Consider the following 12,967-nt stretch of genomic DNA (forward strand, 5'->3'; position numbering starts at 1 on the left):
CCAGGAGAGCGCTGGTTAGAGAACACATCATCACTGGCAGCAGACATGCATGATTGACAGGTGTGTCGGTGTGTGTGTGTGTGTGTGTGTGTGTGTGTGTGTGTGTGTGTGTGAAGGTTCACCTGTGGTGTGTTGCTCTGGTGTGTATCGGCTCGAGTCGTGTGTCGTCGAGCTGCTTTGAACGGATGCTGTGAACACAGGAAGTTTGCAGTCTTGATTCTTCATAGAATAATCAACTGATTAACTTAACATAAATTGCTTTTATACATCAGTAAAGGAGTTCAGCTTTATGTATGCTGACGTGCCGCTCGTGAACACGTGATACAGAAACACACACGACTTCAGTCAGACTCACTTTGAGAGTCGGTGAGAGTCGGTTCGTTCAGAGGAATCGTTTGATTCACAGGATTCTCCTCTAGACTCGAATGGCTGGAGATCTATCAGAGGATACGACACAAACTACTGTTTATTGCATTTTTTTAAATGTCATGTGTGTTATCATGATGGTGTTTAGTGTGTGTGTGTGTGTGTGTGTGAATGACACTGTGCAGCTTTTATATATTAGTATTAACTTTCTTGTGGATAATCCTCTTGTGATGAGCTTTGATTGATCATGTGACTCTCATCTCCGCTGTGATTGGTGGTTGTCGGTGTATTAAAATAGTACTAAACAGATATTAGTACTTCAATAGGTCAGTAAATTCACATTATATCAGATAATGAAATCACTTTTTTACTGTAAATGTAAGTTAAGTCTGTAAAACCTAAAACGTTGCTACCGTATTTTTTATAGTAAATTTCTGGCAACCACAGCTGGGTTTTTTTACCGTAAATTTAACAGATTTTTTTTACAGTGTTATTAAACGTGTAAATGGTAATGGACATGAGCAGAAAGGAGTCGTTCAGATGATTCCTTCTAAAGCATCGGTTCACTCTTACTCTGTCGAAGTCCATGTCAGGAGTGTGTTCAGTGGAGGATCTGCTGATGATCTCCTGAGGGCAAACACAGCGAGTGAACATCAGAGTGAACATACGACCCTAAAGCTCATAACCAGCAGCAGAAGCTCAAACCTGCGGACAGAGCGACTGCAGCAGCTGGAAGCACGACTCCCGGTTCCTCAGAGAGCCGAACAGGAACTGAAACACAAGCGGGAACATCAGAGCGTGAGACGGTGTGTGAAGCATCAGAGCATCAGAGCGTGAGACGGTGTGTGATGCATCAGAGCATCAGAGCGTGAGACGGTGTGTGAAGCATCAGAGCGTGAGACGGTGTGTGAAGCATCAGAGCATCAGAGCATGAGACGGTGTGTGAAGCATCAGAGCGTGAGACGGTGTGTGAAGCATCAGAGCGTGAGACGGTGTGTGAAGCATCAGAGCATCAGAGCATGAGACGGTGTGTGAAGCATCAGAGCGTGAGACGGTGTGTGAAGCATCAGAGCATCAGAGCGTGAGACGGTGTGTGACGCATCAGAGCATCAGAGCGTGAGACGGTGTGTGAAGCATCAGAGCATCAGAGCGGACGGTGTGTGAAGCATCAGAGCATCAGAGCGTGAGACGGTGTGTGAAGCATCAGAGCGTGAGACGGTGTGTGAAGCATCAGAGCATCAGAGCGTGAGACGGTGTGTGAAGCATCAGAGCGTGAGACGGTGTGTGAAGCATCAGAGCATGAGACGGTGTGTGAAGCATCAGAGCATCAGAGGATGAGACGGTGTGTGAAGCATCAGAGCATCAGAGCGTGAGACGGTGTGTGAAGCATCAGAGCATCAGAGCGTGAGACGGTGTGTGAAGCATCAGAGCGTGAGACGGTGTGTGAAGCATCAGAGCGTGAGACGGTGTGTGAAGCATCAGAGCGTGAGACGGTGTGTGAAGCATCAGAGCATCAGAGCGTGAGACGGTGTGTGAAGCATCAGAGCATCAGAGCATGAGACGGTGTGTGAAGCATCAGAGCATCAGAGCATGAGACGGTGTGTGAAGCATCAGAGCGTGAGACGGTGTGTGAAGCATCAGAGCGTGAGACGGTGTGTGAAGCATCAGAGCGTGAGACGGTGTGTGAAGCATCAGAGCATCAGAGCGTGAGACGGTGTGTGAAGCATCAGAGCATCAGAGCATGAGACGGTGTGTGAAGCATCAGAGCGTGAGACGGTGTGTGAAGCATCAGAGTATCAGAGCATGAGACGGTGTGTGAAGCATCAGAGCGTGAGACGGTGTGTGAAGCATCAGAGCATCAGAGCGTGAGACGGTGTGTGAAGCATCAGAGCATCAGAGCGTGAGACGGTGTGTGAAGCATCAGACCATCAGAGCGTGAGACGGTGTGTGAAGCATCAGAGCATCAGAGCGTGAGACGGTGTGTGAAGCATCAGAGCGTGAGACGGTGTGTGAAGCATCAGAGCATCAGAGCGTGAGACGGTGTGTGAAGCATCAGAGCATCGGAGCGTGAGACGGTGTGTGAAGCATCAGAGCGTGAGACGGTGTGTGAAGCATCAGAGCGTGAGACGTGTGTGAAGCATCAGAGCGTGAGACGGTGTGTGAAGCATCAGAGCATCAGAGGATGAGACGGTGTGTGAAGCATCAGAGCATCAGAGCGTGAGACGGTGTGTGAAGCATCAGAGCATCAGAGCATGAGACGGTGTGTGAAGCATCAGAGCGTGAGACGGTGTGTGAAGCATCAGAGCATCAGAGCGTGAGACGGTGTGTGAAGCATCAGAGCGTGAGACGGTGTGTGAAGCATCAGAGCATCAGAGCGTGAGACGGTGTGTGAAGCATCAGAGCGTGAGACGGTGTGTGAAGCATCAGAGCATCAGAGCATGAGACGGTGTGTGAAGCATCAGAGCGTGAGACGGTCTGAGACGGTGTGTGAAGCATCAGAGCGTGAGACGGTGTGTGAAGCATCAGAGCGTGAGACGGTGTGTGAAGCATCAGAGCGTGAGACGGTGTGTGAAGCATCAGAGCATCAGAGCGTGAGACGGTGTGTGAAGCATCAGAGCATCAGAGCATGAGACGGTGTGTGAAGCATCAGAGCGTGAGACGGTGTGTGAAGCATCAGAGCATCAGAGCATGAGACGGTGTGTGAAGCATCAGAGCATCAGAGCGTGAGACGGTGTGTGAAGCATCAGAGCGTGAGACGGTGTGTGAAGCATCAGAGCATCAGAGCGTGAGACGGTGTGTGAGGCATCAGAGCGTGAGACGGTGTGTGAAGCATCAGAGCGTGAGACGGTGTGTGAAGCATCAGAGCGTGAGACGGTGTGTGAAGCATCAGAGCATCAGAGCGTGAGACGGTGTGTGACGCATCAGAGCATCAGAGCGTGAGACGGTGTGTGAAGCATCAGAGCGTGAGACGGTGTGTGAAGCATCAGAGCATCAGAGCATGAGACGGTGTGTGAAGCATCAGAGCGTGAGACGGTGTGTGAAGCATCAGAGCATCAGAGCGTGAGACGGTGTGTGAAGCATCAGAGCGTGAGACGGTGTGTGAAGCATCAGAGCGTGAGACGGTGTGTGAAGCATCAGAGCATCAGAGCGTGAGACGGTGTGTGAAGCATCAGAGCGTGAGACGGTGTGTGAAGCATCAGAGCGTGAGACGGTGTGTGAAGCATCAGAGCATCAGAGCGTGAGACGGTGTGTGAGGCATCAGAGCGTGAGACGGTGTGTGAAGCATCAGAGCGTGAGACGGTGTGTGAAGCATCAGAGCGTGAGACGGTGTGTGAAGCATCAGAGCATCAGAGCGTGAGACGGTGTGTGACGCATCAGAGCATCAGAGCGTGAGACGGTGTGTGAAGCATCAGAGCGTGAGACGGTGTGTGAAGCATCAGAGCATCAGAGCATGAGACGGTGTGTGAAGCATCAGAGCGTGAGACGGTGTGTGAAGCATCAGAGCATCAGAGCGTGAGACGGTGTGTGAAGCATCAGAGCGTGAGACGGTGTGTGAAGCATCAGAGCATCAGAGCGTGAGACGGTGTGTGAAGCATCAGAGCGTGAGACGGTGTGTGAAGCATCAGAGCGTGAGACGGTGTGTGAAGCATCAGAGCATCAGAGCGTGAGACGGTGTGTGAAGCATCAGAGCGTGAGACGGTGTGTGACGCATCAGAGCATCAGAGCGTGAGACGGTGTGTGAAGCATCAGAGCGTGAGACGGTGTGTGAAGCATCAGAGCATCAGAGCGTGAGACGGTGTGTGAAGCATCAGAGCGTGAGACGGTGTGTGAAGCATCAGAGCATCAGAGCGTGAGACGGTGTGTGAAGCATCAGAGCGTGAGACGGTGTGTGAAGCATCAGAGCGTGAGACGGTGTGTGAAGCATCAGAGCATCAGAGCGTGAGACGGTGTGTGAAGCATCAGAGCATCAGAGCGTGAGACGGTGTGTGAAGCATCAGAGCATCAGAGCGTGAGACGGTGTGTGAAGCATCAGAGCATCAGAGCGTGAGACGGTGTGTGAAGCATCAGAGCGTGAGACGGTGTGTGAAGCATCAGAGCATCAGAGCGTGAGACGGTGTGTGAAGCATCAGAGCGTGAGACGGTGTGTGAAGCATCAGAGCATCAGAGCGTGAGACGTGACGCGCTGGCATCAGTGTTTGAGCTTGTACTTCATGAAAGCGTTGGTTGAATGCAGGCCTCGACTGATCTCTTTTTTAAGAAGAAGTGAAATCACTTCATAAAACGTAAAAAAAAGTTATAAATGTACTGTACTGTAATTAACATTTTTAATTTTGTACAAAATATACACTATCAGTCTAAAGTTTTGAATCGGTAAGATTAGTATGTGTGTGAAAGAGTCTCTTCTGCTCTCCAAGGCTGTGTTTATTTGATTAAAAATACAACACAAAAGTAATATTGGGAAATATTATTACAATTTAAATAATAATGTGAATATGTAGTAGTGTAAGACATTTATAATGTGACAAAAGATTCTATTTTAAATAAATGCTGTTGTTTTGAAATTTCTATTCATCAAAGAATCCAGGAAACTGTTTTCAACACTGATAATAATCATAAATGTTTCTTGATCATCAAATCCTCATATTAGAGTGATTTGTGAAGGATCATGTGACACTGAAGACTGGAGTAATGATGCTGAACATTCAGCTTTGATCACAGGAATAAATTACACTTTATTATATATTCACATAGTAAACAGTTGTTGTAAATTAAATAGTTGTAAAAGCCTTAGCGCTGTATAAGTGAAGGATCTGCACCTTGTGTCCGTCGTCGGTGATGACAGCGACCGCATTGGGAACGATCTTAGCGGTGTGTTTCTTCTTTATACTCAGAACACTGGAGATGTGGATCATAACCTACAGAAACACACACACATTCATCATCCCAACACACACTGAACGTTCTCTCAACGCCCAACACACACTGAACGTTCTCTCAACGCCCAACACACACTGAGCGTTCTCTCAACGCCCAACACACACTGAGCGTTCTCTCAACGCCCAACACACACTGAACGTTCTCTCAACGCCCAACACACACTGAGCGTTCTCTCAACGCCCAACACACACTGAGCGTTCTCTCAACGCCCAACACACACTGAGCGTTCTCTCAACGCCCAACACACACTGAGCGTTCTCTCAACGCCCAACACACACTGAGCGTTCTCTCAACGCCCAACACACACTGAACGTTCTCTCAACGCCCAACACACACTGAACGTTCTCTCAACGCCCAACACACACTGAGCGTTCTCTCAACGCCCAACACACACTGAACGTTCTCTCAACGCCCAACACACACTGAGCGTTCTCTCAACGCCCAACACACACTGAACGTTCTCTCAACGCCCAACACACACTGAGCGTTCTCTCAACGCCCAACACACACTGAACGTTCTCTCAACGCCCAACACACACTGAACGTTCTCTCAACGCCCAACACACACTGAACGTTCTCTCAACGCCCAACACACACTGAACGTTCTCTCAACGTCATGAACCAACGTTCAATTCAATTCAATTCAATAATACAATGTGCACGTGATATTGTAAGCTTCTAGCGAAACTTAAAGGTGCAGTGTGTGATATTTAGGAGGATCTGTTGACAGAAATGCAATATCATATTCATAACTATGTTTTCAGTGGTGTATAAAGACCTTGCATAATGAAGCGTTATGTGTTTATTAGCTTAGAATGAGGCATTTCTCTCTACACACACCGCGGGTCCGCTTACATCCACATGTGTCTACGGTGGCCCTGAGCGGACAAACGCGTTTCGTCACTATGTTGTTCTTCATGTAAAGAAGCTTCAGCTAAAGTCAGCGAATAAAACACTGACACAATGATGAACAAGTCACAATAATATTCACAATAACATCGTTTTACTGAATAATCAAGTAAACCTAATTTCTTAATTTGTCTTTGTAAAGAAACCTCATTGTTTAACTGGCTCCCCTCTGCTTTGACAGTTTCATCGCTGTGGTGTGAGATCGCTCTGGCTCAGCTCTAGAGAAGCACATGATCTTCTCTTCCGCCTTAATAACACCAGTTACAGCGTGAGATAAACATGAATGAGCTTCTGAAAGTGTGTTAAAAGATAGAGTACAACTTATCGAAGTCTGTATCATGTGACATGGAGTCGCCCAATCAGTGTTTCAACCGTGGAAAGACGTCAGTAAAACAGCTTGTAAACAATGTCATGTAACGTCACATTTACCTCAGAAAAACCATATCCAGTGACCATAAACTCGTCAGTCAGCGAGAAATATTAACTCTAGAGGAGCATTCTGCTAAATATATGCACCATATTACATATTCATTATCATTTTTTATATTCTTCAATTTTTAATGCATGTTTGAATAAATCTGGCAGGTTTTTATGACAGCCACCATTTACATGTTTATATTTCATTTAACTTTATTATTATAAAAATAAATAAAAGTGTAATTTAAGTGTTTGTATACAAATCTGTAAATTTTTACCTTCAATATTATAGTAGGCTAATGAAGCCTATAGGCTACCACTGTCCCATAGTTACAGCATTAGTGAAGAGATTTGTTTTCCTTGAGAAAATTTGCCATGTATTGTCCCAGATATCCAAAATAATCAATATTGAATCGAATCGAAATCGAATTGCAAGCTTGTGAATCGAAATCGAATCGAATTGTGAAATTTGTGTCAATACCCAGCCCTATTTATCGTACAATTTATACGCAAAAAAGAGTTTTTACGTGCATATGATACACACTTTAATGCGTGTAATATGAACTCCACACCACTCACCCTACACACGGGGTTACAGTGCATCATATCCACGCGAAAACTCATTATTTGCGTATAAATTGCACGATAAATATAATGTGCGCTATAGATGCGCGTTCTCGTGAGATCGTGTTCCTGTACCTGCTCTTCATCAGATGTTTGAGGCTCAGACTCTCACCTTGGTGTCCTTGAGCAACACAGACGAGTGGAAGCAGATGTGCTGACGGGACACGTACATCTTACCGTGGTAAATCACCTCCTTATGCAGAGCACAGGTGAACACTGCAACACAAGCAGATCAACGTCAGACTCGTTCACTTCAGGGAGAAACACTGTTTTCCTGAAACTCACCGTGCTCCAGATCCTCTGGGATCTCAGGGAAGAGTTTGCGGAAGGTTTTGCTGTGGTTCTTGAAACTCTGAGACACAGAACAGAAGTGAAGGACAGTTAGTGCGAGTGTTCGTGGCCTCGTGATAATGAAGAGACTGAGAGATGAAGAATAAACTCACGCTGTGAGCGCTGGATCTGTTCAAACTCTCCTCGACAATCATGGATCTGATGGACAGGAGATCATTATCATAATCACCACAATAAAGATTATAAAGATTATGAAACCAATGACCAAGATCAGGGTCACGTTACATGCTAGGATTGTAGAAGTGTTGGTTAGTGTTAAAGCTCGTTCACAGCACGGACGATATACCGTCAGACAGAGTTCACAGTAACGATAACGACAGTGGATGATATCTGGAGTCACTCTCAGAACGAGTTCATTTTCCAGCTGATGAACAATATTAAAAACACCGACAGCCAATCAGAATCAGTCCTGCTTCATCGAGTTCATGATCATTTAAAGCGACAGACACAAAACTGAGAATAAACAGAACCATATCGAACGCTGGTGTGAACGCTGATATAGTTATGGTTATGGTTATTGGTGTTCAAGATCAAGTTCAAGTTCAAGTTACTTTATTTGATCCCGAAGGTAGATTTAGTCCTCATACACACATATGGAAAACAAAGGAGCACATATCACACATCATTAAGACAGTAAAAATTAAGAAATGGCAACAATTAAAGAAAATAACAATTAAAAAAAAAGTTAAAAAGTTAAAAGTTAAAAAGTTCTTACTGGTCCAGAGTAAATGAATACATACATAAAAGCAAAGTAAACACCTGTGCAAAATATAGCTATGACGTATTGTTCAGTAACGGCTGCCGGGACACACTGTGGTTGTGTGTTGTTGTCCCACACCTGAGGATTATAACCCTACGCCCCGAGGCTAAAGCTGAACTTCTGTGTGATGGATGAGCACTGTCGTTTAAGACTGAACCAGTTATGCTGTAACTGTAGTGTGTATAAGGTCTCCACAGCTGTGGTTCACAGTCAGTCTGCTACACCACTTTACTATATGATTGAGTGAGGTTTTATTTTTCAAAGAGAGGTTCCCGAACCGGGCCGCTAGCGCAAAGGATCAAACAGATTCAGTAAAAGCGGGTAAAAGAGGGTCATGATGGATTTGTCAATGTGGAAGTGACTTTCTTTTTTCTTTTTTTTTCTAAAATCATTGAGCATGTCATTTGTTTTGGCCACATTTAGTTGAAGGTGAGACGCCTCACACTATTCAACGAACTCACTGATGACTGGACCATGAGCTGCTTCACTGTCTTAGAGCAGGCTAAACAATTACTGAGTCATCTGTGTATTTAATTCCAGTCCTGTTTCCTCCTGCTCTGGCACATGTGTGCAGGCGCGCTGGAAGCTGTCTCATGCGAGGGGGGCTGGGTTGGAAAATATGTGACGTCATTATGTTGTGGCTGACGACAAGACATGAAATGTCTCTGTACTGTATATGTGTTGTAGCCATTAAAGAAAACATTTAGTTTCATATTTATGTTTAAATATTATAGGCTAATGTTATTTTTTTATTTAATCAATGTTGATTATGAAAGTGAGCATATGCAGCATGAGAAAGATAAAGATACATCATGAGATGCGCAATATGACTGGAGACATGGAGTGGGTAAGACATGATTTTGAACACTTCATTGAGTTTTGTTTTGTAGAAAGAATTTTTTTTTAAGATTTTCGTTTTGTATAAATTGTATCTTAATTTTGATCAACCAATTGCCTGTATTTAATAAATAAGAAGCAAATATATAGCAGACAATGTAATAAGGCGCCGGCACGATCACTTGCATTACACGTGAACTGGAGGGCGCCGAAACTCAGCTTGTGCCTCACAGATTTGAGAAATATAGGCTATCTATTATAGAAAGCTTGAAATGTCTACTTTTAAACGAAACTATTCAAAACGAAAAGAAATTGGCTCTCTGATTATGAAATGTGCATTTCTCTCTGGCGTTCATGGTGAGTCCACATCTCCAACTTATCTGGATCTGTGTGTGTGTGTGTATGTGTGTGTTCACCTGCGTGCGTGTGTGTGTGTGTGTGTGTGTGTGTGTGTGTGTGTGTGTGTGTGTGTGTGTTCACCTGTGTGTGTGTGTGTGTGTGTGTGTGTGTGTGTGTGTACCTGCGTGTGTGTGTGTGTGTGTGTGTGTGCACCTGCGTGTGTGTGTGTGTGTGTGTGTGCGTGTGTGTGTGTGTGTGTGTGTGTGTGTGTGTGTGTGTGTGTGTCTGTGTCTGTGTGTGTGTGTGTGTGTGTGTGTGTGTGTGTGTGTGTGTTCACCTGCGTGCGTGTGTGTGTGTGTGTGTGTGTGTGTGTGTGTGTGTGTGTGTTCACCTGTGTGTGTGTGTGTGTGTGCGTGTGTGTGTGTGTGTGTGTGTGTGTGTGTGTGTGTGTCTGTGTGTGTGTGTGTGTGTGTGTGTGTGTGTGTGTGTGTGTGTGTGTGTGTGTTCACCTGCGTGTGTGTGTGTGTGCTCAGGATCTGCGTGGTGCGTGTCATCTGGACTCTGCAAGCTTCTGATCTCTGAAGATCTTCTCAACAACATGTTCTTGGGCTTCGTGACTCCACTGTTCTCCAGCGGATATCTGAAGCACACACACACACACACAAACACACACACACACACACACACACAGATGAAGTGCTGAAGAGAGGTCATGTCTGTCACACACAATCAAAATGAAAGTGAAATGCTGAAAACACTTTCACATTTGTTTAAAGACGATATCTGGACACTTTCTGTGAACTTTATACAGTTCAACGAATTCCAGAACGTTCCCTTAATGTGAATCAAACAATCAACACAAACCCTTTCATATTAATATTTACACGGCAATCATTTCAGATGTGTGTGTCTGGATGCTGTTAAAAGTTACATTTTCAGATTTTTATGCATTTGCACCAGATTATTTCAGTTCAGTCATTATTAATATGACTAATGGCACACAAATAGTAAAGTTTGTTATTGATTCTGAAATATGAAATAAATTAAAATAAATAATAATAATAATAAATTCATGTTTCCATCTGATTTGACAAAGCAAAGCTTGACAGATGAGCAAGAGCACAGCTGTACTCCAGAAGCCAGAGTTAATCAGAGTTCATAATTACCATCAGAGATGAACCAGACGATCAAACAAACGTATTTACTGGAGGAAATGAAAACCCAAACGACACACGTCCGCTTTAAGAGCCGGAGCAGTTACAGTCTCCAGAGAAACTCCCGGACAACATCCTCAGCGCGACACTACAGCTCAGTCACTCGAGCGTCTCTACAGTCACTGTGAAGATTACGCTGAAGACACTGGTGGAACTGGTTTCTGCTCGGATCCAGTCTAATGAGCCTCTATGGAAACTCGATTAACACGTCTGCGTTCACTCAAGCAAACAACACTGACACCAATCACACTAACACAACTGTGTTTGAACTGTTAATCAATTATCTGAATATTAATGTTTACAATTATTTACAAAATCATACAAATCTGTGAGATGGTGCTAATAGGCTACATTAATAAGAAATAGCTATGAAGATAATTAGTTTAAATCTTTATGTTTGTTTAATTGTCACTACTAAACCTCTTCAGCAAATGATCAGTGAAGAAGCTTTACATTCAGAACATGTTGAACATCAGAAGAAGCTCAATATTATATGATAAGCTTGTTCTGGGATTTGAGCCTCTTAATGATAAAGATTAAAAAAAATAAAAAAAATAATAAGAAGCACTTCCGGTGTCTGGCCCTCTAATAATAATAAACACCAAATGGAAACCCATTCACAGAAAACAAAAATGGTGTTGGTCCTCAGCTCCGACCAGCCGTGTGTTCCTGAGGCTGAGCCAGCGACTCGAGATCGGCTGTGGCGTGTGAAGGTGAACTGTAGCCCGAGGGCTCGTCTTTTACTGCGGTAATGATTTCACTGTGATGGAAATGCACACGGACTGGTTGAGTTTGTATAAGCACTCATTCTTCTGTCAGTGTAAAACACTTTCAGTTACTAGTGCGATAGCGATCCTTAAACACATGCCATTGGAATAATTAACATTTTTTATGTTTGTGAAAGTCTCTTCTGCTCACCAAGGCTGCATTTATTTGATAGAAATACAGTTGAAAACAGTGACATAATATTATAATTTGAAAGAAATGCAAAGTTCTGTCATGAAACTCTATGGGCACTATCTCTCTCCCAGCGTAATAGACTTCGTACACGACGCATGTATTATTCCTATTCTTCTCCCGACGCACAGCGGACTCTTCCCTCCACAGACGCACGTCGGTAAACTAGGGAATGAACTTGCGCTCCCGGGTGCGGTTCAGCGAAGAGAGGAGGCGTGTTCCGGCGCAAACGTTCCCTGGTGCTATTTTGCAGTTTCAGAAAACAATTCCTCCACAGACCAGGAGAAACCTCGTCTAAAGTCAACGGCGCGTTGCGCATGTTATTCATATGCTATTTTAAGGGCGCATGCTTGGCCATAATGTAGCGTGTGCACAACACACACACACACACACATTGCTTATCTCATCTACACAGACGCAGCAGTTCACATTTTTAGAAAATCATACATTATTACAAGGAAAAATATTACCACACGAGGGAAATCCCTGTTGTGTCCATGAAGATGTGAAAAAATAGGCATAAATCTAGCTTACACATTACCCAAATTATTATACGCCTGTTTAACCGAAGCTAATCTGTGTGTGTTTCTCCATCCCCAATGTCACTTCTCTGTGTTTTACGGCCCTGACGAGAACGTCGGTCTCCTCGGCTGTGAACCGCTCCTGGCGCGCGTCTGGCAAATCCGCCGTTATAATAGCAATCCGCCATGGAACAAGCGCGCCTGCTCTTAAAGAAAATGTGAGATGATGCTCTGATTGGTTTATTTCACGTTACGCCCCAAACCACACCTATGAGTAATGAAGCTCTTCAGACCAACACGTTTTAGATTAGCGTCGGAGAGTCATTTATCCCGCCGGTATAATAGCAACAGCGCCCGAGATCCGCCCACAAAGTTACTTGCATTTCAGATCGTTAAAGGTACTCTAGGTGATGTTGGGTGATGTCACTTCTTGTTGACGTTCGAAGTATTGTCAGCAACAAAACGGAGGCTAGCTAGACCCTCCCTCCTCCTCATCCGTGCACTAACCCCCCAAACCCCACCCCCAAATCATTCTTGTCAGTTATTGGCTGGAAAAGTTTGTTATGTTTTCGTGGTGCGGGTGAGCCCAGTTTGTTTTTGTTGCTGTTTGTGGAGCCTGTGGTGTCTAGAGAGACCGCGTTTTTTTACAGTGTGTTCAGGGGACAGGCAGCTAGCGGATGGTGAGGAGATGTTTGCTGTATGTGACAAAAAATATTTTGGCCTAAAAAAATGCG

The 12,967-nt window shown here is 44.7% G+C and overlaps 1 protein-coding gene across 1 annotated transcript; it reads right to left on the minus strand.

Moving 5' to 3' along the window:
- LOC309501354 (GRAM domain-containing protein 2B-like) lies at positions 1-7,886 on the minus strand (the record flags this gene model as incomplete). Its single annotated transcript, XM_082173403.1, has 9 exons — positions 7,698-7,886; positions 7,540-7,606; positions 7,367-7,470; positions 5,184-5,282; positions 1,072-1,137; positions 940-993; positions 356-437; positions 123-188; positions 1-11 (listed from the first exon to the last, which is right to left on the minus strand). Coding segments are annotated over exons 1-9 (591 nt in total), but the record flags the coding sequence as incomplete, so codon positions are not given.
- Between the last annotated feature and the right edge of the window lie 5,081 nt (positions 7,887-12,967).

Source organism: Leuciscus leuciscus, assembly GCF_965113295.1.
Source record: "Leuciscus leuciscus genome assembly, chromosome: 6".
Taxonomy (NCBI): Eukaryota; Metazoa; Chordata; class Actinopteri; order Cypriniformes; family Leuciscidae; genus Leuciscus; species Leuciscus leuciscus.